General features: G+C 40.1%; 1 protein-coding gene and 1 long non-coding RNA gene across 2 annotated transcripts; one reads left to right on the top strand and one right to left on the bottom strand.

The window, feature by feature from the left end:
- Positions 1–340: 340 nt before the first annotated feature.
- On the bottom strand, positions 341–21,946 carry smox (spermine oxidase). The gene is made up of 7 exons (XM_037765108.1): positions 21,773–21,946; positions 11,887–12,121; positions 10,016–10,242; positions 7,503–7,676; positions 4,711–5,455; positions 3,040–3,200; positions 341–861 (listed from the first exon to the last, which is right to left on the bottom strand). Exons 2-7 carry the CDS (start codon positions 12,092–12,094, stop codon positions 709–711), a joined length of 1,668 nt encoding a protein of 555 aa, XP_037621036.1. The 5' UTR covers positions 12,095–12,121; positions 21,773–21,946; the 3' UTR covers positions 341–708.
- LOC119485470 lies at positions 10,145–16,809 on the top strand. The gene is made up of 3 exons (XR_005206275.1): positions 10,145–10,280; positions 16,394–16,471; positions 16,704–16,809. It is a non-coding gene; the product is annotated as an uncharacterized LOC119485470 (long non-coding RNA).
- Positions 21,947–25,379: the final 3,433 nt, after the last annotated feature.

Consider the following 25,379-nt stretch of genomic DNA (forward strand, 5'->3'; position numbering starts at 1 on the left):
CTTTCCCATCTTTTCAGCCTCTGATCGTGTTTGTCACTGAAGAAGAGGATTAACACTGTTGTCCAACAGACGTGAGGACCGGGTTGTTGAGGTCTGTTCTAACACCATCTGTCACTTTGGCACAGCGTTACTGCTTTGGAGCCTTTCCTTTTCTTTCCATGTGCACTCACTTTCTCTGCTTTACATAGATTTAAAAGGATGATAGTATGGAAACAGCTCTTGCCTGTGGTTGTACTTTCCTGGAAAATATTCATGAGAACAGAAGTGGATGGAGAGGAGATATCTGAGGCTACCATAAGTGCGTTTAATATTTTAATGAATTAAGAAGACTCAACTGGTCTTGCTAGATGATGATAGAACTTTTATTTTGTTAAAACTTTTTTCCATTTTTTGTGAAATAACATAACATTACGTACAGAAGGCACTTACAAAAACAAGTTAAATTACAGATGCTGTTATTATAAACATTAAATTAGTGATTAAAAAAATTGACAGAATGATAAACAATAAATGACAGCACCATTGGCAACTTATGAACAGTACATATCAAATAAAAATTTAGCATGATTTGAATCTACAGTACAACAGAAACATTTATGTAATAATGCCCGAGCTATGCTTTTAAGTATAACTTAATCATCAAGGTAAAAAGCGTAAAACTCAACAGTTTTGTAATTTTTTTGTCACTAGTCAGAGGTTCGTTTTATTTTACATATTAGGCTTTGTGGTTTCAGCTCTGTGCAAGTCCTGGTACATCTCTATTAGACGAGTTGCCTCTCTCTGTCCTGACAGCAAAGCACCATGGGTAGTAGAATAGTATTTTCTGTGGGTGGCCTCTCCAGCGAACAGGACCTGTAGAGGCTGAGGAAGGGAGAAAAGATTTGAGAGAAGAAAACCAGATTCAAAACAAGAGCTGTCAATGTCATCTTGACATATTTTTGGCCTCTCGCGCAGCACTATTTTCTATTTCCATCACTGATTCTCTTTGCTCTACATGTAGGAAGCTGCAGTAACTTTCCTTAAGGCCTTTCAGTCTGACAGGGTTGCAGGACTTCAGCTGAGGGGTCATGGTATTCCTTCAACAGTGTCAAGTTAGCACACAAACCCATCCCCCAGCCCCTTCTCCCCTTCACCCAGAATGCATCAGGTTTCATGGTCTAGACCACTGGCCAGGAAACAGCCTCCGTAACCCATCTGACACCAGCTGTATTTGCTCTGCATGTGCTGCGATGTGACATGGTCGTGATGACACCGCCGACTTAGCCAGATGCTCTCAGAGAGCGGGCAGGAGGGGTAAACAACGGTAAAAATACTGCTTTAAAGTAACATTTAGGGGGATCTAATGGCAGAAATGGAATATAATATTAATAACTGTTTTCTTTTGTGTATAATCACCTGAAAGAATCGTTTTTGTTAGCTTAGAATGAGCCGTTTATATCTACATAGGGAGCGGGTCCTCTTCACAGAGTCCGCCATGTTCCCCTGCCAAGTTTCTACAGTAGCCCAGAACGGACAAACCAAACACTGTTAACTTTTCCTGCCTTGGCCGATGTCGATAACGTCCCATCGCCGCCGCTCTCTCTCTCTCTCTCGCTTCACTACTCACTTCCTACGTATACACACTCTACGCACTCTGCTCTCAGAACAACTGGCTCTATTTAAGGCCATTTGTCACACGGGAGAAGTTGTAATCTGCAACGTCACCGCTAGATACCGCCAGATCCTACACACTGTTCATTTAAAGTGGCAGTAGGCAGAATATTTCTGGCATCATTGGGCAAAAATTCCATAATAACCTTTCATATTGCATATTATTATTTAAGTGTTCTGAGAGATAACTAGACTTCTGCACCTCCTCTTGGCTCTGTTTTCAGGCCTTAGAAAATCTAGCCCGTGACGGGAGACTTTGACCAATCACAGGTCATTTCAGTGAGAGAGTGTTCCTATTGGCTGTGCTCCGGTCATGTGACCAAAACTTGGCGTTCCTATTTCTGATGATTCTGAAAACATTTGAGGCGAGAAATAGGCATTAACGTAACATAATATTGATTCATATTCGATCAGCGCTGCCTAGATCAGCTCTTACTGCTTATTTTCCACCGAAGGACACAGAGGCACATGATTTTTTTCAGGTTACCTGTTTCATGCACTACTGTCACGATATAGCATTTTATAAAAATAACCTTTTTTAATCATATTTGCTCCAATCTCACCTACTTCAGCTTTAAGGGTAGTTACAGCGCAATTTCTCTGCAACATTCAGAGTGCCATTAATATAGTGTGAAGGAATTCATACAATATTTAACGCCAACACTTTATTTCACACTGTTTGTGTCCCGCATGAAACCAAAAGTAAACGTTGACTTTTACCGTAGTTTTATTACACTTAGTTAGTTAATGCCAGTTATGTAACTAATATACTTATTTTACGTAACAAATGTACATTAACCAAACCACAATCTTTTCCTAAGCCTAACCAAGTACTTTTGTTGTGTAAGTAAACCTAAAAGCTAAGTAAAGTATTTTGAAAAGAGACTGTATGGATATAACGACCAGAAACTATACGTTTCCTGTGAACACAGAATTTTATTTTGAAAAGAGACTGTATGAATGTAACGAGTGGGAACTGACACGCCGTCCCTGACACGTTCAAAACTGACGCTAGAGGGGTACCTACAGCGTCAGTTTGAAGCGTAGGGCTCTGACCAAGCGTTGGTATTTGATGAGTTCTGAGAATGTATTGCCAAAACAAGAGAAATATTTGGCCTTTTCAACTTAATTTTAAATATTATTAACTGCACTATACACCACACCGGGTGGTGGACAAAATAATAGAAACATGCAGCGAAATTATGCAGTACCAACACTACTAATGTTGGCCTAACAATTACTATAAAGGTGAGTCTGACACCTTTCTGACAGTCTAACATTATAAACTTTACAAAGGTGATTATGTTTAAGGCTACTGAATTGCATTAAATGGTAGAGGTGTTTTTATTATCTTGTCCGTCCCTCTGTGTTGTCTTGTGGTTGTCTTACCGGAGCCTTGGTGCTGTTGGCATAAGGCAGCGGCATGGCCAGCCTCTCACAGTCCCCACCGCTGGATCCCACCCTGGTGAAGGAGTAGGAGCCTCGAATGAAGGGGTTACTGCCCCATGAGGAGCGCAGGACACGCCAGGGCTTAGGAATGTCGGGGTTCCCTGTGGACGGACGGACAGAGGGACAGAGAGGGAGTCAGTACGGATAGTAGAGGCAGAAACTTGGACAGCGCATTACAGAAATCAAACCAGTTCAAAGTGAGAATGTGGCGGCTGTGAGTTGAGGCCTTTTACTTCGACGTCTAATCTGCCAACTCTAATCAACTCGTGACCCTCTGTGAGCTGAAAGGCACCAGCGAGTCTATATGTAATTAAGCAACAGCTGAGGGGATTAAACCATGTTGACCTAAATGAGTAACACATGCGAGAGTGTAATTTACAGTCTTCAATCTATAGGAACTCCGCTGACCTCATCATGAAGTGACAGTCACTGTTTCTACAATGTGACCTATTTCTGAGGCAATCACTTCACCCAGGAAAAAATCTGAGTCATTCCTACAGCACACATTCCTGATCTATTCCAGCGCAATGACTCAACCTATAGTCATGTGATGAAACCTTTTAACATTTTATGTTGCAATCACCTTTAATCAGTAAAGTTCTCTCTTGCACAAGAAGTGATGCGTCTTAGGTAACTAGTACCAGCAACGTTGGATAAGAAAAACAAGAAAGGATGGACTGATCAAAGGTCAGTTAAAGTAAAGACCTCTTAACCTTATGTAACATATGATCAATCCTTCACAAATGTCAGTTAAAGCAAAGACCTCCTAACCTTATCTAACATATGATAAATCCTTCACACATGTCAGTTAAACTAAAGACCTCCTAAGCTTATCTAACATATGATCAATCCTTCTGCTCCGTATTGCTTCTGTGGTGGTGACACCGCACCAGTGAGTCATTCAGCTGTATTATCTGTCAACCTTTTGTCATGAAAAAAAGCTGCTTATGTCAATTCCATTATGGGAAACGCAATGACCTGACCAAGTCACCGTTTGTATGAGTCACTGAGCTCAGTCTCAGGCTATTGTGTTGAGCTACAGATTGTTGACTTATTGAAAGCTTAACTAGAATGGAGTTGGAAGACGGAAGTTGATCTTGTCTGTTTTCTGCCATAAACATCTACAGAAGTCAGAATTATAAAAGCAGGTTACATATCTTTGGTTACATAAGAATTAAATAAAACAGTTTGAGGAGTAAAATATATTAAAGTGTGAATAAAAGAGACACAAAGAAATTATTCCTGTGTAGATATCAAACTAGGCAACACATTCTCACTCCCAATTCGTCGAGTACCGCCGTGATGTCAGTGCCCCTCAGAATCGGAGACCGACGCACCGAGTACACGTCTTACAGTATTTTTTGGACGTGTCAGGTATGGCGTGCCAATATATGCTTGTTACATGCGTAGTGTCCTTTCAAAATAAACTTCTGTTTCACAGGATGTTAGATTTAAGCAACACAACCACTTAATGGTCGTGGTCGATGTTAGCTCACGTAACTCGTGAGACCGGGCTGAACTAGAACACGCACAAAAGCTTCTATGGTGTAACATTTGCCCACAATACACAGCTGTTTCCTTGTGTGTGTGTGTGTGTGTGTGTGTCCTGACCTGTAAAACGCCTCAGCAGCTCAGTGCAGGTCTCGGCCACTGTTTCGTCATCGCAGCGCTCCATGTACAGCGCCTCCTGCCCGCAGATCCAGCCGCTCAGCATGTAGCCGTAGCGCTCGGGCGGGTAGAGGACGTCAAAGCTGCAGATCTTCTTGTACCACAGCTCCTCAGGGTAGGTTAGCTGTTCTAGCTGAGCCTCATCCTCCCACACAAACTGGATGCTGTTGCACTCGGGGCTCCAGAAGGGCTCTTCGAACTCTAAGAATATCTTATCGGTGGTGCTGATGCCCAGCTTCTCGATGGCGAGCACTTTGTCCTCGGGCAGAGAGGGGGAGAACATGGCCTCGTGGCTCTGCTTCAGGACGCCAAGAGAAGCTGTCACGATCACATGGTCGGCCGTGATCCACTCCTCGTCCTCGCACTCCACGTAAATTGGGTGACCCAGGATCAGAGGGTCGTCGCGAGGTTGGCAGCTGTGGTTGTTTTCATTGTGGTTGTTGTCCCGGTGGGTGTCGCTGCTCTTGGCGATCACCTCCTGATGCTGGGCTGAGTAGTTCCAGTGGATGCAGCGGATCGGTTTGCTAAGGCAGACGGTGCGAGAGGGGATGTCCTGCGCCAGGAGCTCCACGACCTTCATGAAACCTTCAGGAATGACATAATGTGCACCGGGGATCTCTGTCCACTCGCCGAACTCACTCAGAGACACCTCATCCATACTGGGAGAGCTGCTTTCACAACTCTCCACCTGAAACGGGAGAAATATCACAGAGAATGTATGAAGTGAGCAGCCAGATAATGCTCATGTTGCAATCCTGTCATGCAATCCTAGAGAGCATCATTAGATACGGAATTACAGCAGTGCAACTGAAAAGCATACACAAAACAGCTATGAAGGTAATAGGGAAGAAAGACTATGAGCCCATATCAACCCGCTCTCACAGGAAGGTGAATAAATTACACGGACATTTCGCGTGTCATGAGGACGCATTTTAGGATTTTTGCGTGCCGTTTGTACAGCACGCAACAAAACTACGGTAACGTCTACAGTTAGGTTTAGTCAACAAAATCAGTTAGGGTTAAGGAAAAATGTCCTAGTATAAACTAAGTAAAATAAGTACGGAAACAATGTAACATAAGTACTGGAAACGCGTCACAAACGTCACTAAAAAACACACCTTAGGGAGAAGACTCCGTGTGCCAAAGTACAAATCAAACCGCTTGAAGTTGTCGTTTGTTCCAGCCTCCATCAAGCTGCTGAGCTCTAATGCTACAACTTAGTGCAATACAGTAATATGCAATTAATACACAAGCACTTCAGCACTTTTGCACCTTAATTCTTAATAGGTTCTTTTTAAAGCTGCCGGGTTTGCCAATGTCAAATGTCTCTTATAATTTTAAGATGGTTTCAAGACAAGACAATACAATTTTCCCCTTGGGGACAGTAAACTGGCCCAAAAACCTCAAAGTATCTGTTACACAATTTTTTGATCACAAACACACTTGGTATTTTGGATCATCTATCTACACCCATTCATTTCATGCTGTAAGGTATGTCAACAGCTCATCTCTACAGCTACAGCTCTGAACAACTCAGCATGATTAAACTGGTTTAAACATGTTTTATTCAGAGGACACAGTGTTTTATTGAAAAGCAACATGTTACTGCTTCTGCCTCATTAAACAGTGAGCTAGCATGGTAGCGGTTGGCTGGTGGCCAATGTGCCGTCGCCGTCTCCTCCCTGCTGCAGTTCACAACATGCTCTGGTTCCTGTGTCTTTCTGTGTGGGCGGGAGCGTATGGAGGAGCACTCAAATGAATATATTAAAGCGTCAGTGGGTGGAAATGGAGCACATATATGATTTAAAAATAAAGTTATTTTTATAAAATGGTCACTATACCCTGACAGTAGTGCATGAAACAGGTAATCTGAAAAAAAATCATGTGCCTCTGTGTCCATCGGTGCTCCTAACGGCATCTGCAAGATTTCACAGACTGGAGGAAATCAACCAATCAGAGTTGAGCTGAAGTCTTCCGTCTCTGAGCTGCTGTCAATCACTCACAAACTCTGATCAAACGGTCAAACTACGCAGCGCTGTTCAAATATGAATGAATATTCTGTTATTGTAATGCCTATTCCTCACCTCAAATGTTTTCAGAAACATCTTGTAGTGTACTGTTTAGCTGTAAAATGAGAAAAGTTTGTGACCCGGCAGCCACGTCGAGATCAGTTGAGGAAATACCAAGCACCGGCCCACCAGCCAGAGCAAACTTTCTCATTTTGGGGCTGTTGGTTGAAACAAGTGATCTGAACACATCACCGTGGACTCTGGGAATTTGAGCCAGACATTTTCTCACCATGTTCTCACTAAACGATTAATGAAGAGCATAGTGAACAGATTAATTGATAATGTAAATAATAATTAGTTGTTCTCAGAGTAAAACCTGTTATAAAAGAAAAGATTATCTGAGTAAACCGAAAGTCTCACCTGTGTGGTAGGCAAACAGCTCTGCTTGAAATAACAAAACCCTGAGCCAGATTATTTGTCATTGGATACCTACATGGATTACAGGTTAGGAGGAAGTAAATAAAAGCTCTTGATTACTATCTAATTAGCAAAGTGATCTGTTTGTAATCAATAGCTAATTATTGTCTAATTACCCCTCGCTATTAGTGCCAGCAGGCATACAGATTAGACCAATATCTGCTCTCTCATTCCAGGGGATTTGTAGGTTTGTATCATTGTCCACATTTCTGACTTGATGATTGGTGAATGCATCGCTCGCTCACACACCTTGAGGTACTGTTGAAGCATGGACAGTTTGAGCTTCTTGGTGCTCTCGGGATCATCAGGATCCAACATGATCTTCTTGCGCACCACGTCCCGCGTGAAGACGCCGACGCTGTTCTGGCTCTCAGCGCAAACTGGCTTCCCATTCTGGAAGAACTCCTGAGTCAGCTCGTACACCTAAAGCAGGGAGAGACGGAGGGTAATCAGGAGGAAGACGGATAACGGTGGATGTCAAGGAAGCAGAGGGGAGGAAAATAAACCAGTTCAGGGCAGATGGGTCCGTACTTAATCATTAAATGAGGAAGTACAGCGTGATGGAGAAACTCCACAGATAGCACAAATCACAGCACATTAAAAAGAAATGCTGCCAGCAGCTACAAGAGCAGCGCCTGGTTAAAGGTATAATATGCAGAAATCTCCTAACAATGTATAGACTGATACAAAAACAATCCCTCTCAATCATCACTTATGACCCACTAGAAGTGATCCTGCAGCCCTCTGCCTGTATTTTTCCTTTGGTTCATCCCAATTTACTCAGGCATAGTAACAGTCACAATGTTAATTACACTGTGGATGAATTCTCTGAGGTCTTACCTATCCATAGAGACCAAGATCATGCATATAAACCTGGTAGTTGTGGAGCTATTCTTGACTTATTTTGGGTCTGTCTGTCTAGGCGAACCACACCTTCCAGCACCCTAGGGCTTAAGAGGTTAAGTGCTTAATGTATTGTTTGGTAAAGTGGAGCATTAGCTGAAGACGAGGTCTGTTTATGTTTTGGCATTACAACTTGATAATGAAACTTAACTTTGATATCATTCATTATGGTGTTGGAAATTGTATCTTGTTGATAGTACTGGAGCAATTAGTGGATTAATGGACTAGATGTTAATCAGAAAATTAATCGGCAACTATTTTGATCATAGGTTCACATAATGTCACCGGCTTCAGGTTCATGGATGTGAATATTTTCTGTTTTTCTTTGTTTCTTTGGGCCTATTGGATACCATACCTTCCCACCCATGTCAAAAAGAAGTGTCCTTTCCGAAGAGAGGATAGCCTACAGTTTACTTTTATAGCGTTCCAGCACAAAGAAACCACACGTGATTAGGCCCTGTGCTTCTATTACAAGATGATCATAACTGTCCTTGCTCCAACCATAGCTAATTGGCAACAAGCTTTACTTTGTAAGTCCTATAGCTCGTGAATACAGTGCTTGCCTTTGTCTTAATGTGGATGATACATATGCCCGCTCCCTGACCTTCGTCTTTGCATCCTGCTCCTAAGGTTGACATACAGTGTTATGCCACACACACACAGGAGAAATGATTAACACAAGAACCATAAACATCTACAGACATCAGTTGTAGTTATGGAGGTGATGATTAGCTCTGTCCTTCCCTCTTCGTCATAAGATGTTGACCATGATCCTGGTCTTCATCACTCTATAGCACGCCTGTCAGGGCTGAATGACATCATAAAGAGTGATAAAGGTGAGGTGACCTGAAGCATGACGGTGTCATTTTTCTCTCTTTTCATTACACCAGCTATTGAAAAACACATCCCAGGGGATGGCAGCTTGGAGGCATTACAATAACTTGTCAAGTCAACTTTATTCATATACCCCAGAATAGCAAATTAGTTTCAAAGAGCTTTGCAATCTCGATGACATACGCAGAAAGCATGATGAGGATTTTCAGAGGCTGAAAGAAAACTGGAGGAAGGTGGACAAGAAGAATATATCCGGCCTTTAGGCACTGTGTCTGTCAAGGTGTTATGGTTTGGGGTGTGAACTTCCAATATTAAGAAGATGTATCACAAGGAGACAGCATGGGTTGGTCATTTTGGACCCGAGATCACACAGAAAACACAGATGCACCAAGGGTTAATGAAAATAAAATCCCTTCTGTGTGATCCATACCTTCTCTCTGTAACTGCTTTTCCAGACATGACCTACTTAAAACTGTAATAATCGTTCTCTAGCAGAGGCTGCTACAGAGCAGAGAACTGGACCAACGGAAATGGCCATTTCTTGTTAGTGTTAGTGTCAGTGTTTCTTTGCAGAAATTTGAGTGCCCTCACTTTATTGAAGGTGTTTTATCGTAATAATTTAGGGGAAATATGTAAAATAACATAGTTTCTCTGCAGAACTTTTAATGCCCTCACTTCATTGAAGGTGTTTGATGGAAATCATTTAGGGAAAATCTGTAAAACAAAACTTGAATGAAAGATTTTGACATTTATTTGAATTAGGATATTTTACTGTATGATAGTATCTTATATATTCCTATTCAAGCTCATATCTGTGCTTTTATATTGTGGCAATTTTGCAGGTTTGAACAATATTTGGCTACAGAGCATTTGTTTTTCAGGGGGGTTATCATTAGTTACTACAACTATGTTACATAATTTAACTTACATAAACATATTTTTGATTCTCTGTGCTCTTGCATGAATTCATTTGTGCATATAAGTGTGAATTCATGTTGCGTCTGTGTGCATATGTGTCCCCTCACCTCATTGTACAGGTCACTGAACTCTTCCACCAGGTCCTTGGGGATCCTCTTCCCGACGTTGGTCTGGTAGTGAGCCACGCCATTCTTGGTGTACAGGCTGATGCGTCCCACGCTCCTCTCCCCATCTGCGGTGTGCTCCAGCAGCCCGTTGTCCTCTGCCAGGTGGTACACTGGGTTCCCGTTGGCACCATGGATCCAGGTGGCTCCAAGCTCCAAAGTTGCTTTTCCTACAACAAAAAAAAAGAGACAAGAAACACAGATCAGGGTGAGTTTGAAAAATAATTATCTCTTTGAGCTCAACATCGCAGCAGTCTGCTGCTTTGTTAAGGCACAATCACACTTGACTGTTAGATAATTGGACAGTTCAAGAAGGAGGTCAACTCAATTAACATACAGCAGTTGCTTAAACCCACTGGAATACCATTCATTTAATATTTTTCCTGAGGAGGATGGCATCACACACTGCATATTTTTTACATTAATTTATATATAAAAAAATGTGCCAATGCAAAGACAGCAATGGCTAAATGCTTCTATCATTATATAACACCTAAGCACATAAACAAGCATTTACATAAGTGTGCCTGACATACATGTTTACATTTAATGTGATTACATTCAGTTCAGTATGAATGTTTTTACACGTGACCTCTTTTATGTGTATACAGCAGATGTTTTTCCCTACTTGTTTGTTCTCGCCAGTTGAAAGAATTTGTCATGCAACCGTTTCTGGCGTAAGACCTGCAGTTCAGTCGACTTTGTTGGGAAAAATCTACCAGCGTCAGTCGAGCAGATGAAGTGAAAAGCACCATTATTTCTCTTGGAACTCGACGTGCATCCGATAAGTGCATTCATTCTGGTTATTTAGGGAAACAAAGCGTGAATGTTTGGCTGGCTGATTGGTAGCTATGTGAACAGTAAGTTCTTACTATTCAAACTTAATTTGACTTGAAAAAGAGAAACAGATGTACGTAGTTATTACGAAAGAGGCAGATTAATACTGTTTCTGCAGCTTAAATGTGTACTCCAACTTGTATCAGAAGATTCTTTGTTCTTGTATCGACAGTCAAATAGTGCTTTGTGTGGATTTAGCTGAAAACATTTTTTACTTGGAAGAAATACTTGTTCTCGAGTGCGCAGTTTGCCTGTACAATGAAAATTTCTGATGTCAAAAAAATGAGCTTTGTGCCCACAGCGAATCGCAAACACAATATCAGTTATTCTGTGAGTGAACCCGCTACTGAGCAGTTCATCACAGTGTTATGTAACAACATTTCATATTTTTTACTGAGAAACTTTGGAAAATTCCTACAATAAACCTAAGTGTTGATGGACTTAAAGAACAAGTTTGTAGATTAAATATGCAGCTACAGCCAGGAGTGGAAACAGGTAAAATAGCTGGCCTGGCTCTGTCCAAAGTTAACAAAGTCTGTCTACCACACCTCTAAAGCTCACTAGTTAACACGTCATATCTTGTTTGTTTAATCTGTACAAAAACCAATGTCTAACTGACATGTTGTGTCTCGTTATCAATTAGTTAATAGTGACTTCCTACTGGCATCAATCTTCTCATCTAACCCTCTGCAAGAAAGCAAATGAGCGTTATTTATAATATCAAGCTATTACTTAAAATTCCACTGTGTATTGTTGTTTGATACTACTTTGTTGATGAACTTTAGGCCATCTGAACTAAAGTAATGCTCATAGCTAAAGAGGAAAATCCATGATAATAACCCAAGAAATTGCTATATATTCAGAAAAATGAGTACCAAAGTACCAAATAAATATGTTGCGTAGGGCACAGTTACAGTGTTTAGGTGTTATTCATAGATAAGTTTAACACAAAGTTTAACGGAGACGCGTCCTCTTACCGAGCTGAACACTGTGAACTCTCCCGCCGACGTGGTCTGACGCCTCTAGGACAGTGACATCCGTGAAGCCGTTTTTCAGTAGGATCTTAGTTGCAGCAAGGCCGGCCAAGCCAGCACCAATCACTACTATTCGAGGCTGCCGATGAGTGCGTAGGCCGCTACTAAGAGGATCATCAGTGCTGTCTGACGAAATTTCACAACTTTGCATGCCGTCCAAGATCCTCTTCGATGGAGTCTGTGGGCAAATTAGAGAGACCCAAGTTAAAAAATGGCACCAAAATAACACTGAGTCAGCAGGCGACAGTCGTAGAATCCATTACATTTACGATACGACAGAATAATATTGAGTGAAAGAAAGAAAACTCAACATATTTTTTAGTTCATATTATCTACAAATGACACATAACAAACTTTGAAGTAACTAGCTCATGTATGCACACACTGCTGGTTGGGTGGGTCGTGTTGGGTTGCAGTATGTTACCTCCTTTGCACTCCTATATGTCACGTCCCCCGTGGGTATTTTCAGCTGCTGATCACTGCTTTCCTCTGTTGATGCAGTTTGTCTGTGTTTTGCATATGTTGTCAAGATTTAATAGATTATCAATTGCAATATAAAAAAAAAAATAACGCTGTTTTTTAGAAAGTCCCCAAATATCCTATTTAAATATATTATCTTGTGTGCATGTGATAGTAACTTGTGTAAACAAGATACTAGATCCACCTTGTGCACACAAAGAAGTATCTTGATTAAACAAGATCCTTATCTTGTTATGCAAACAAATTAATACCCTGTGCCCACAAGATAAAAAAACATATTTCAGGACTCCTTAAAGGTGCTAAATGCGAGATTGGGAGCATTTCTATTGCCTCCGCATGGCTCTCAACATGGCGACAGCTTGCAGCTAAGGGTGCTAACAGCGCTAATGCTGTGTTCACACTACAAGCGACACAGCAACAGGCTACAAGTCATTTTCGATGTAAGCCGGTGACATGAAGCTACAAACTGACTCCCGACTTGTCGCTTCGCGACGGGCTACAGATAGAGTTGAGCTGGTTTCAACTTTTTTTCAGCTCTCCAGTGAGGTTCAGCCAATCACATGTTTTTGTTTCACCCTGTTCTGTTCCGTCTAAAAAATCCTGTTAGTCAGTTTCCAGTGCTGTTTAACGACATATTGTAACTACGAGCGCTTGAGCAACACTTCAACAATGTAGCTGGCCACGCTGGCTGTTTCTTTTTTTTTGCTGCTTGTAGTGTGCAAACAGCTTAACACTGCAACTAACGGCAACACTGCTGACAGAGATAAGTGTTAACCTGAGGGGGAACTGGAGGGTGGGTGCTACACTTCCGCGATGTTTTCAGCTGTAACCGCCATATGAGAGCAGTGCAGAGCGGCGGTCATGAGCTAGCCAGCCAGTGGGGCACGCTCACATGCACTTAAAGCACGTGCGGCCAGCCCGGCGATGTAAACAAAGCACAGAGAAGCTCTGATTACAACACACACACACACAGAGGGAGAGCGACTTCATTCTCTGCTCAGGTAGACATTAATCCTCTATATCTTTCCATAGACAACAGTTGTTTTCTGCTGTATTAATGCTCTGGATATCATATAGAGCACCTTTAAGAAACAGTGTCTATGTTATTTTGGATAATCCACAGAATAATACGCTATAAACACAGTTCTCACTGAAAACTGTTGCAAGGAGGTCCAAGGAGTCTTTTCCATGACGTGTTTACTGTCGACCTGCTGTGTATCATGTTGTATGACACCGTTTAGGGTAAGCAGAAAGCCAAATAAGAAGTCCCTGTTACGTGATGACACAACTTCCTGTCACTAAAATGGCTCAGGGACACTAACATTCAGAGTGAAGAATACACAAGCAACCTTGTTACTCCAGTACACAAGGCTGCTTGCTGTGAATGTATGGACAGCTGTGTGTGAGAACAACACAGTGGGAGTCTATTCAGAAGACAATTCTGTTAAGCCAATGGAGAAATTTACCAACAGTAAATGGACGTTTTTTATAGAAGATGTACGCTGTTATTCTGTTATCTGAAAGCTTTTAATATGAAATGGGACAATCTGTTTTTTTCCAGTCCAGACATTATCAAGTCCTCTGAAGTAAGATGGTGATATTCTGGTGTTACTGTACGCGATAGGCACACATACATACACAAACTCCCCGCGTTGTTACCACAGCAACACTGGACACAGGGCAGTACATATTGTACTATATTGTAAATACACACTGATGCTTCCCACAGGTTGAGATCACACAGCTGAAAGAATTCAGTGAGTCTTATATCTTCCTCTGATTGGCATGTACATGTACACTACAAATCCAGATTACCATGACAGAGGATAGTTTCAGCTCGTCCTCATTCCCAGGGAATTGATTGTTTTTAACCTCGATTTAACTTTGACATTTTGTTGAAACTGTTTTGTTAGCAAGTAGTCAATCTTGACAACTCAGCTGGAGAAGTCACAAGGGCTGACAAAGGGAGTCAGAGAGGAAATCAGCAGCCAGCGCTGCAAGAAAATCGATGTGTAAGGGAAACGTACTGCATGTTGTAAGAAGCAGAATGTGACGTCAAACTAAAGATGACATATACATGGATTTCTGTAAATGTGACCGCTGACCTCCAACACAGATGTGGGTTAATCTTTGCTACTCTGGACGTGTCAACACACAAGTCATCTGACCTGACCTCATGATCCCTCGTCCTGAAAATGGGTCAGACGTGGCACAGATTTAGTGCACGGGCGTTTCAATTAGAAGTGGCAATATGACAATATATATTGAGAAACAATTCAAATCTGACTGCTGTGGCCAATCAATAAGCCGGATTGCTTTGTGGCAGTATTGGATTTTCACATGATGAATGTTGATTTCTGGTTATTTTCATGTAATTATTTTATCCTCATACATACAATTTGTAAAATTGATTTTCCAGAAAATGTACTATATCAATTAGGGCTGTCAAAGTTAACTCGATAGTGACGTGTTAAGGCAAATTTGTTTTAACACCACCAATTTCTTTAATACAATGACGCAATCGATCTTTCAGAGGTTGTAGTGGGCTAAGTTTTAAAGCTAAAATGAAGATATACATATGAAACTAGAAAACCTAAGGAATTGATTGGTACCAACCATGTCATACTAGCTTGTCACAAAGGAGGTTAAATAACTCTCCAAACTTGCGTTACATTTTGGCGAGGAAAAACTGGCATGGCCATTTTTCTACTGTTACAAGTTGAGCTGTCTCTGTAATGCTGACACAAAGAGACACTTTTGTGAGTCAGCTGTGACCTCCATTACATATTTATTGTACAGCATTGCTCAGTAGCACCGAAACACAATGGACGACTCTAGTGTTAAAACAATCAACTATTCAATTAGTTCATTAACAACAATTCTGATAAATAATTACTCTTATAAGTAATTTATATTACTCGTAGGGTTGTCAAAGTTAATGTGAATGTGAATGAAAATGGGTTCTATGGGTACCCACGAGTCTCCCCTTTACAGACATGCCCACTTTATGATAATCACATGCAGTTTGGGGCAAGTCATAGTCAAGTCAGCACACTGACACACTGACAGCTGTTGTTGCCTGTTGGGCTGCAGTTTGCCATGTTATGATTTGAGTATTTTTTATGCTAAATGCAGTACCTGTGAGGGTTTCTGGACAATATCTGTCATTGTTTTGTGTTGTTAATTGATTTCTAATAATAAATATATACATACATTTGCATAAAGCAAGCATATTTGCCCACTCCCATGTTGATAAGAGTATTAAATACTTGGCAAATCTCCCTTTAAGGTACATTTTGAACAGATATAAAATTTGATTAATTAGCGATTAATTATGGACCATCATGTGATTAATTGCGATTTAATATTTTAATCGACTGACAGCCCTAATATCAATACATTGTGATATAAAATGATATGTAACAATTGAGTAATTTATCCATATTGCACAATCCTAGGAGACTTCAATCTGCACTTGCCAACACTTTACTGCTAAACCACAGAGTTACCCTGAATTACGTCTTTGTATGCACCAAATAAAGCCATGTTTCAGTTCCAGTCCTTTCTCGTTCTCTGAATCTTATCTCAGCCTTGAATACCTTGCATTAACTCAGAAAATCAGTTGGATTCCCAGAATCTGAAACGTGAACATGAATGGACTCATTCTTGGGTTTCAAAGAAAAGTAAAGGGTGTTGGTTACATTTTTTATTTTTGTAACAATCAAATATTAATAGCAGAATCACCTAAAATGATAGAGGTGGTAAAATTAGGCTTGTTTACAATGTCACACAAACAAACCAACGAAAGGCCTTTCTGTGACTGTTGAGTTGTTTATTGAATCTGAATCTGAGTTTAACCTGTTTGTTACATGTGCAGCTTGATAAAGAACAGAAGGTACACATTGTTTCTTTTTAATGGATGTTTTTGGTACTTTCAGGACTCTGAGTGCTGCTCTTTTATATTTCACAGCTGCTAGAGGTGAGGGTCACAGGAGGACACGGCTTTGTGGCAAATGACAAAACATAAATCTGAAACGAGGACGCAGAGGTAAATGGGATTGTTTTGTTTGCTGTAAAGTATTGTATTTGTTGTATTTTATTGGTTGTTTTGTGCAAAATGCAGCCGGCAAATCATTGTCCACGTGCTGGACTGTCTGTGAGCGTGTGATTGTTGTGTTTGTTCATGTGAATATCATAACATGCATATACTGTTAACAAGTTTATTTAGCAGCAGGTTATATATCTATTAGTATATGAATAATGTTTTTTATAATCTGCAGCCAATCAAATCACTTCTGCCAGGAGTCCCCAGGGGGCAGCTGTTCGTTTTACACAGATGTTTCCATTTTAAACCAGATTTTTCCACATAAAACATTTTAGTTCCTATTTTGGACTATTTGAAGCGGCACATTAACTTCCTCGATAGTTAAAGAGAGAAATCCCGCACTATGTAAAGATCTGATATCTGATCACTAAGCTTGAGTTTCCTGCTCATCTGACTATTTGAATAGAGTGCACTTGTATTTTGGGCTTATTTTTGTATAAATGGCTGAGCCTCTTCTTTGTGTGATCATGACATTTGAGTTCATCTTCAACAAACCTGCAGGCACTGTTACTGCCATGAAGCCAAATATCTTAATAGTTCTGGACAAAATTCCAGCATCAAGGTTCATCCATTGCAACGTGTTTGTAATGTGTTCTTTATACTACAAGTGTTGCTGCTATTTTGACCTCTTCAGACTACAGTATATCTCTTCTCTATGCACCTTGGAAGTGAGTGAGGTTGTGCCAGAAATCCATACTCTACTTCCAGACAGTGTTGCCAGATCAGACTGCCAGTTTCCAGCCCAATCACAACTTAAAACCTGACTAATTGAATATAAAACAGCCCAAATCATAACCTTGTCAGAAACCCGTGTAAAACCATAAAACAATTACATACGCAATAGAAAACACAGAATAAGCATACAAAGCTTCATATATCCATTAAATAACCAAAGATAAAATGTTAGATAAATAGGCCATCGCAACCGACAACGAGTGCAGACAGACAACTAAATACAGAGTCCCATGTCAATGATGACGATGTCAAAGTAAATAGGTCCTCCCTTATCCCTAATGACGATTGAATACAACTCATGTCAATCAAATATTTCTCAAATTGAATGAGTCAATAGTGGACACAACCAAATTTACTGAATTTAATATCTGTTTTTGACCATAAAATGACAGCTTGTTTGGTAATATTGTTTTCACAATATTTTCAAAACCCTGCCAAATGTTGACAAGCAGCCCAAATTTCATCTACCAGCCCAACGCTATTTTTCCCACCCCAACTGACTCAAATGTTGCCAGATTGGGCGGTTTCCACTTCCAGAAACAGGATTACCATGCATGCAGGTTTAGACTTTTACTGTTCACAAAAAAAAGTAAAATAAGGTCAGTAGATTGTGTCGTGTTATCGCAATGCAGGAAACAGGTAACAGATAACTTTTTTTATTCATAGTTGCTCCATTTCTACCCACTGCTGCTTTAAATGAACACAGCTGGTTAACACACTTGCCACATGCCGCCTCCCCACGCTTTACACCGCCACTGCAGATTAACGTGTGGGCTGGCCTTCGGTGGATGGGCGGCTCAGGGTGGGGTGGAGTGAAGGGGGGGGGGGCTACCACTGACCTAGAAATGGCAATCTACAGTACAGTGCATCTGCCGCTGGTGGCCTTTTCAAGAGCAAGGCCAGCCTTGAGCAGGAATATCTTGAATTAATGTGTCTGACTTCCTGTCTCTCACTGTCTCGACTGCTTTCCTCTCTGCTTTAATTGTGGACACTGCTCTTTCCAGCTGTGTCCACACACTCACATCTGCATTTTCTTTATCAGTCCCATGTGAGCATGTGATTAGCATGGAAACAAACATTTACTTCTCTACATCAAAATCAAAAAAGCATTGCAGTGAGGGCTTCGTGCCAAAGGACATTCCTCACTTCTCTCCCAGCTTTGAACATACACACACACACACACACACACACACACACACACACACACACACACACACACACCGCTTCACCGCTGTGCTACTGTACACCTCACTGAATGTCCCTCTGGTGCAGGTAAAGAGTGCCCTGAGACTATTGTAGTATTCCCAAAGATACACACAAGCCCAATGCATTCAATTACACAATGATGGCAGGAACATAATCACCACAGAGAGAGAAAATAAAACAAAAATGACCTATTTATATTTCTATAATTAATAAAACACATGAAAGCCTCGAAAAATAAAATGCAGGCACCACTTTCTAATATGTAGGGGTGTAAGGAAATATTGAAGAAAATGAATATCGCAATATTATGTTTTGTGATACTGTATCGATTCTCAAAAACAGATTTTTAATCAGTCAATACTTTATTTCACTTACGAAGAGATGCACCCTCAGTGTATGCGCCCTCTCAAAGTAGTGCTATGATGTTGGATGATACTGTACAGCGACTGTGACAAATGTAAATGCAGATCCCACTCTTCAAACTGCATTAAAAAAGTAAACTTTTTTTTTTATTCAGATTTTATGCATATGGTGATGTGTTCTTTATACTATGACAGTTTTCCTAACACTAGATACATTTTTTTCAATATATATCGTCTTACTTACAGTATCGCAATATATCGCAATATATTGAATCGTAACCCCTGTATGATGATACGTGTCGTATCGCCAGATTCTTGTCTATACACAACCCTACTAATAAACCCCCTGTTATAAAGAGTTTATCAATTCTAACTAATGCTTTTATTATGAGTTAATAAAACATTGACTCATGCTTTATAGATTCATTATGAGCCAGTGATGAGAACAACTTTTGGGTTGCCAGGTTGACCAAAATCTGGTTGGACGGTTTGACCACTTACTTGAGCCAAAATCTAATTTTTATTTACAAGTGTTACGGATTAAAAACCCTTTATTAGTGACTATAAACATTTACAAGTGCAGGCATAATAAGCCTGCACTTGATTTGCAAAAACCAGTATGCGGTGCAGTAACGGTGCCGTCGTACTTTTCTTTCAAAAGGAGGAAATACTTCCAATTTAGCAAAGCACCTCAAAGACAGATAATATTGTTTGTTTTAAATACTTGAAAGCTACATGCCACTGTTTTTGTAATGTTCAAATGTTTTAATAAAGGAGTGCGTGTTGAATTACATGGGATTTATTGGGGTTTTTTACCGTGGTATCGAACTGGTATCGAGAATCGTGTAAATTCACTGGTATTGGTATCGACTACTAGATTTCCGGTACCGTGACATCCCTATCCATAACACACAAAAGTGAGAAAGCAGTGGAATCTTGACCTTTAACCTGACCTCTCCTGATCTTTTATTAGCACATTATAACTGGCCTATATAGTGCATTATTTATTAACCATTAATGAAAGGTGGCTTATCTATAAAGTGGTGCCAAAATGCAAACAATGAAAACTTTGAACAGATAAGAACAATCTTGTGTGAAGACAGAGGAGAAGATGTCATCATACTACATGCTGGCTGGAGTACATACTGTATGAGGGAAATCCTTTACTGCCACGTATAATATAAGCTGTGATGCCACTGTTCTGTTTTGCAATGTTAATAGACGTTTCTTTTTATTTATTACTTAAAGGCTACATGCCTCTGTTTTTTGTAATGTTCAAATATTTTAATAAAGGAGTGCGTGTTGAATTACATGGGATTTAAAAAAAAAAAAAGTTTTTACCGCGGTATCGAATTGGTATCGAGAACTGTGTAAATTCACTGGTATTGGTGTCGACTACTAGATTTCTGGTACCGTGACATCCCTATCCATAACACACAAAAGTGAGAAAGCAGTGGAATCTTGACCTTTAACCTGACCTCTCCTGATCTTTTATTAGCACATTATAACTGGCCTATATAGTGCATTATTTATTAACCATTAATGAAAGGTGGCTTATCTATAAAGTGGTGCCAAAATGCAAACAATGAAAACTTTGAACAGATAAGAACAATCTTGTGTGAAGACAGAGGAGAAGACGTCATCATACTACATGCTGGCTGGAGTACATACTGTATGAGGGAAATCCTTTACTGCCACGTATAATATAAGCTGTGATGCCACTGTTCTGTTTTGCAATGTTAATAGACGTTTCTTTTTATTTATTACTTAAAGGCTACATGCCTCTGTTTTTTGTAATGTTCAAATATTTTAATAAAGGAGTGCGTGTTGAATTACATGGGATTTAAAAAAAAAAAAACTTTTTACCACGGTATCGAATTGGTATCGAGAACTGTGTAAATTCACTGGTATTGGTGTCGACTACTAGATTTCTGGTACCGTGACATCCCTATCCATAACACACAAAAGTGAGAAAGCAGTGGAATCTTGACCTTTAACCTGACCTCTCCTGATCTTTTATTAGCACATTATAACTGGCCTATAAGTGCATTACTGATTAACCATTAATAAAAAGGTGGCTTATCTAAAAGTGGTGCCAAAATGCAAGTAATGAAATGACAAATTTCAAAGCACAGCTCAAGACCCACCTCTTTTCTTTTTGGCTTTTGAATGTACTTTAATTGTGATGACTAACTGTCCTTTTATAATGCTCACTATAACAGTCTTTTACTCATGTATTTTATCTTCGTCTCTGTCTTTGGATATGTGTGAGATTGTGTTGTCTGCTCTGTTGACCTGTTTTTATTCTGCACTATGTCTGTAAATCACTTTGGTCAGCTCATGTTGTTTTAAATGTGCTATAGAAATACATCTGACTTGACTTGACAATGAAAACTTTGAACAGATGAGAACAATCTGTGTGTGAAGACAGAGAGAGGATGTCATCATCCTACATGCTGGCTGGAGGAAATCCTTTACTGCCACGTATAACATAAGCTGAGATGCCAAAGTGGCAGCAGAGTGAAACAAAGCAGACAAGTTCACTGAGTTACTCTGATTACTGCTCCACGAGAGAGACAACACGTGATGGAGACACAAACACACCTGAGCACAGAAACCCACCTTTACGTCCAGGCAGAGCAGTTAGTCCCGTTAACCGACCTACAGTCCATCAGAGTGACTACCGGTTCATGTGATCGGTGTGGTCGGTGCTCGCGGTTGTGTGCGTGTAACGGTTTCCTGTCTTATCACCACTAGCAACCGGCTGACAGTTATTCAGTATATTATGATGTCTCTACGGTCGCTCACAGATAACTACAGAAGATATAACCTGTATTACACACAGCGATGTTGTAGGTAAACATACGAGCTGTTCTTGTGTCAGGTTAACGTGTTTAAATCATCTGGTTAGGTGTGTGTGTTGAGCAGAGCAGCTGCTTACCTGACTCTCGTGGTCTTCAGCTTTAAAACCTTCAGAGTTGCTCCTCTTTCCTTTGTGCCCGTCGTTTTTTCGCCTCAGACCGGCTCCGCTTTGTATTTATGCCTGGAAACCAGAAGCAGCCAGTTTCCCCCCGTGGCCGCTGCCTCCTCATTAATTAAATATGAGCAGAGAGATGACGACAAAGAGACCAGGACCAGCCCTCCTCCTCTGAGTACTGTAAGCTGCTGCTCCTCTCTGCTGCTGCTGCCTGGAACACACACATCACACATCCTGTGTGCTAGATGCAGGAAAACATGCTCATCCAAGAACAAATAGGAATAAATACATAGGCCTAAAGAAAGAGCTGAATACTGCAATTACAGTATTATTATTATTATTATTATTATTATTATTATTATTATTATTATTAAGATTATTATTATTATTGTTGTTGTTGTTTTTGTTGTTATTATTTTTATTATTATTATTTATTTTTTTTATTATTGTTGTTGTTATTATTTTATTATTGTTATTTATTTATTTTTTATTGTTATTACTTACTTACTTACTTATTTTATTTTCTGAAAAGGTATATTTACATTTTTATTTTATCATGCACATCTGAGGTTCAGGTGCGAAATGTAAGACCTGTTGACCTATTCTAGGTCAATGCCTAACCTTAACTATTCTAATTAACTATCGAATTAAATCTTCAAGTTCAATGCCTAACCTTAACTATTTGATGTCAATGCCTAACCTTATTTATTGGAGTTCAATGCCTAACCTTAACTATTTGAAATCAATGCCTAACCTTAACTATTTGAGAGCGATGACTAACCCTAACTATTTGAGATCAATGCCTAACCTTAACTATTTGAGTTCAATGCTTAACCTTAACTATTGGAGTTCAATGTCTAACCTTAACTATTGGAGTTCAATGCCTAACCTTAACTAGTGGAGTTCAATGCCTAACCTTAACTAGTGGAGTTCAATGCCTAACCTTAACCATTTGATGTCAATGCCTAACCTTAACTAGTGGAGTTCAATGCCTAACCTTAACTAGTGGAGTTCAATGCCTAACCGTAACCATTTGATGTCAATGCCTGGAGCAAGTGATTTTAGTGCCCTTTAAACTGGGTGCTTTTGTATGTTGCATTTGCATGACTGATATAAAAGTTGTCTGCAGAAAGAGCAGTTTCAGAGATGTTGGCAGCTGCACGCAATCAAGAGACACTCGTAGGTGTTGCGACCTAGACATTTTTTATAATTTACATTTTATTGACCTAGAATAGATTTAAGTTATCTAAGAAGAAATATACACTACACTACACTATTATCTGATTTATGTTATTATGGCAAAGGTCAAAGTTCAGAGTGTGATGATGTCATCAGTCAGCGCAGTAGCGACTAGAAAACGTGCTTGTTGTTTACGTTTTGTGTGCGAGCGGTTCTGATTGCTTCGTGTAAAAGATAACTTCAACAGAACTGGGAAAAATAAAAGTTGCCAAAAGGGAGACGGAGTCATGTCTCTTTAAGGGTGCAACATAAACACCGGTTTAATCCGTCCCTCACACAATCAAACACAAGTTATTACTAAACAAACCTATGCGCTTGTACAACAAACACTGTAGACTATTAGTGTTGAAATTACTGCTAAAAAATTTGCAAATTTCAGTGTCAGTCCGCCCCTGGAGTAAACCGGAGGCTGGGTGCTACACTTACGCAACAGCGCCGTCGATCGGGACGGCGTTATCAGCTGTAACCGCCATTTGAGCACAATGCGGAGCGACAGCCGTGCAGCTAGCCAGTGGGGCACACTCATACGCACAAACACAAACAAAGACATTACTTCTCTATATCTTTGCATAACAAATAAAATAGTTGTTTGCTGCTTTATTAATGCTCTGAATATCATATAGAGAACTTTTAATCTAGACTTCCTTTAAACAAGACATATTTTATAAGATGATTTGGATGTAAAACCTTGATGTTGAAAGCAACGAGCTGTCAAATAAAAGCATTGGAATAAAAAGTACAATATCCTCAACCCCGTGTACCTCCACCCTGCAAGAATAAACAATGCAGTCTGCAAACGTAATGAGCAGAATTGTTTAGATCGTTGTTGGAACAAAGTGTTTGCCGTATCTTCTCAATGACAAGATTAGACTCAGTATTTTAAATTGATGATGGTGCATGTGGTGGATTTGTTTCATGTTGTTGAGCAGGAAATCCATCAGGAAACAGGCGCTGTTTGTTTTGGTGTGTTGACCCCTTTAACTCAGGGGTCAGCAACCGGCGGTTCCGGAGCCGCATACGGCTCTTTAGTCCCTCTCCAGTGGCTCCCTGCGGCTTTGACGAACAAACAAAAAATGATATAGAAATGAATAAAGGTTATCTTTTAACATTTTAACTTTCATTAATCATTTTTGTAGGCCTTAAGTGATTCTTTCATTCACCAACTGCAAACATGTGTAGCCTATACACCGAATAAAAAAAGAGAGTTTTAATATTTCAGGAGGGCTGACCTGAATGCTTCGAAGTTTCGACCGTTACCATGGTAATCAACCTCCAAATCAGTATTTGAATGCTTTGTTTACTAATTATTTTACATTTTTTATTTATGAGTATGTAATATTAATGTATAAATCCCCAAATAGCCCATGAAATAAGCAATAATATTCTCTCTTGTCTCTTCTTTGCAATTGGGTCCTCACTGCATTAGACTTAATAAGCCGTGTTACCTTCATTATAAGGCTCACATTTATTTTGCGGCTCCCGACAGATTTTTTTGTATTAATGTTTTGGCCAAAAATGGCTTTTTTGATAGTAAAAGTTGCTGACCCCGGCTTTAACCGCTCCAAAAGGCCACCCCCAGCTGTTTTGTCTACAGGTCCGACCCCATTAATCAACAGGAAGATGATTCAGTGGCGTGGTGCACCTCTCGGATGTCATCATCGCTTGTCTGTGTGCGGGCCAACAATCGCTAAGGTTCATCTCGCAGGTCGCCTCCCTCCCTCCCTTCCTGTTCTGTGCTTTGTTAAAAGAAGGAAGTTTTCCAGACAAGCATTTGAATAATCAGCAGAAAATAGCACAAGCTGCTTTAGAAAACTCTTTACACAAATCATTACGCTAAAATTAAACAATAGTTACAATAGACTATGTCATACAAGCAGATTTATGACCCTATCTGTTTGTATGAAGATAAATATAGATTTAAACTTAGCCCTGGCCACTATATCAAGTAAAGCCATTGAGGACACTGAGGGTATGTCCCCAGGAGTCACTATCTTAAGGCAGAACATTTCAAGCGACTATAATCAATATTTTTTATAATGATAATAATGTATCAAATGTCATGTGACAGCAATGCAACAATGTGAAATGGGTCACTCGTAGTGATGAACCTACAGAGAACTATCACCTGAATCTGCAGCTCCCCTCGGCTTTACAGAGCTTTATATTTAGTTTCAGCTCATTGTTAAACTGTCCGGCCCACAACTTTACTGTTTTGGTTCACTCTCACTGCTCTCATATCGTCGTTGTCGGCCGCAGCAGGCAGCTGTTTTCAGGGAATGTTTAATATTTCTATTATACGTTTTTCCTGCTGTCCCCAAGTGGCTAAAAAATC

This window comes from Sebastes umbrosus, chromosome 3 (assembly GCF_015220745.1).
Source record: "Sebastes umbrosus isolate fSebUmb1 chromosome 3, fSebUmb1.pri, whole genome shotgun sequence".
Classification (NCBI taxonomy): Eukaryota; Metazoa; Chordata; class Actinopteri; order Perciformes; family Sebastidae; genus Sebastes; species Sebastes umbrosus.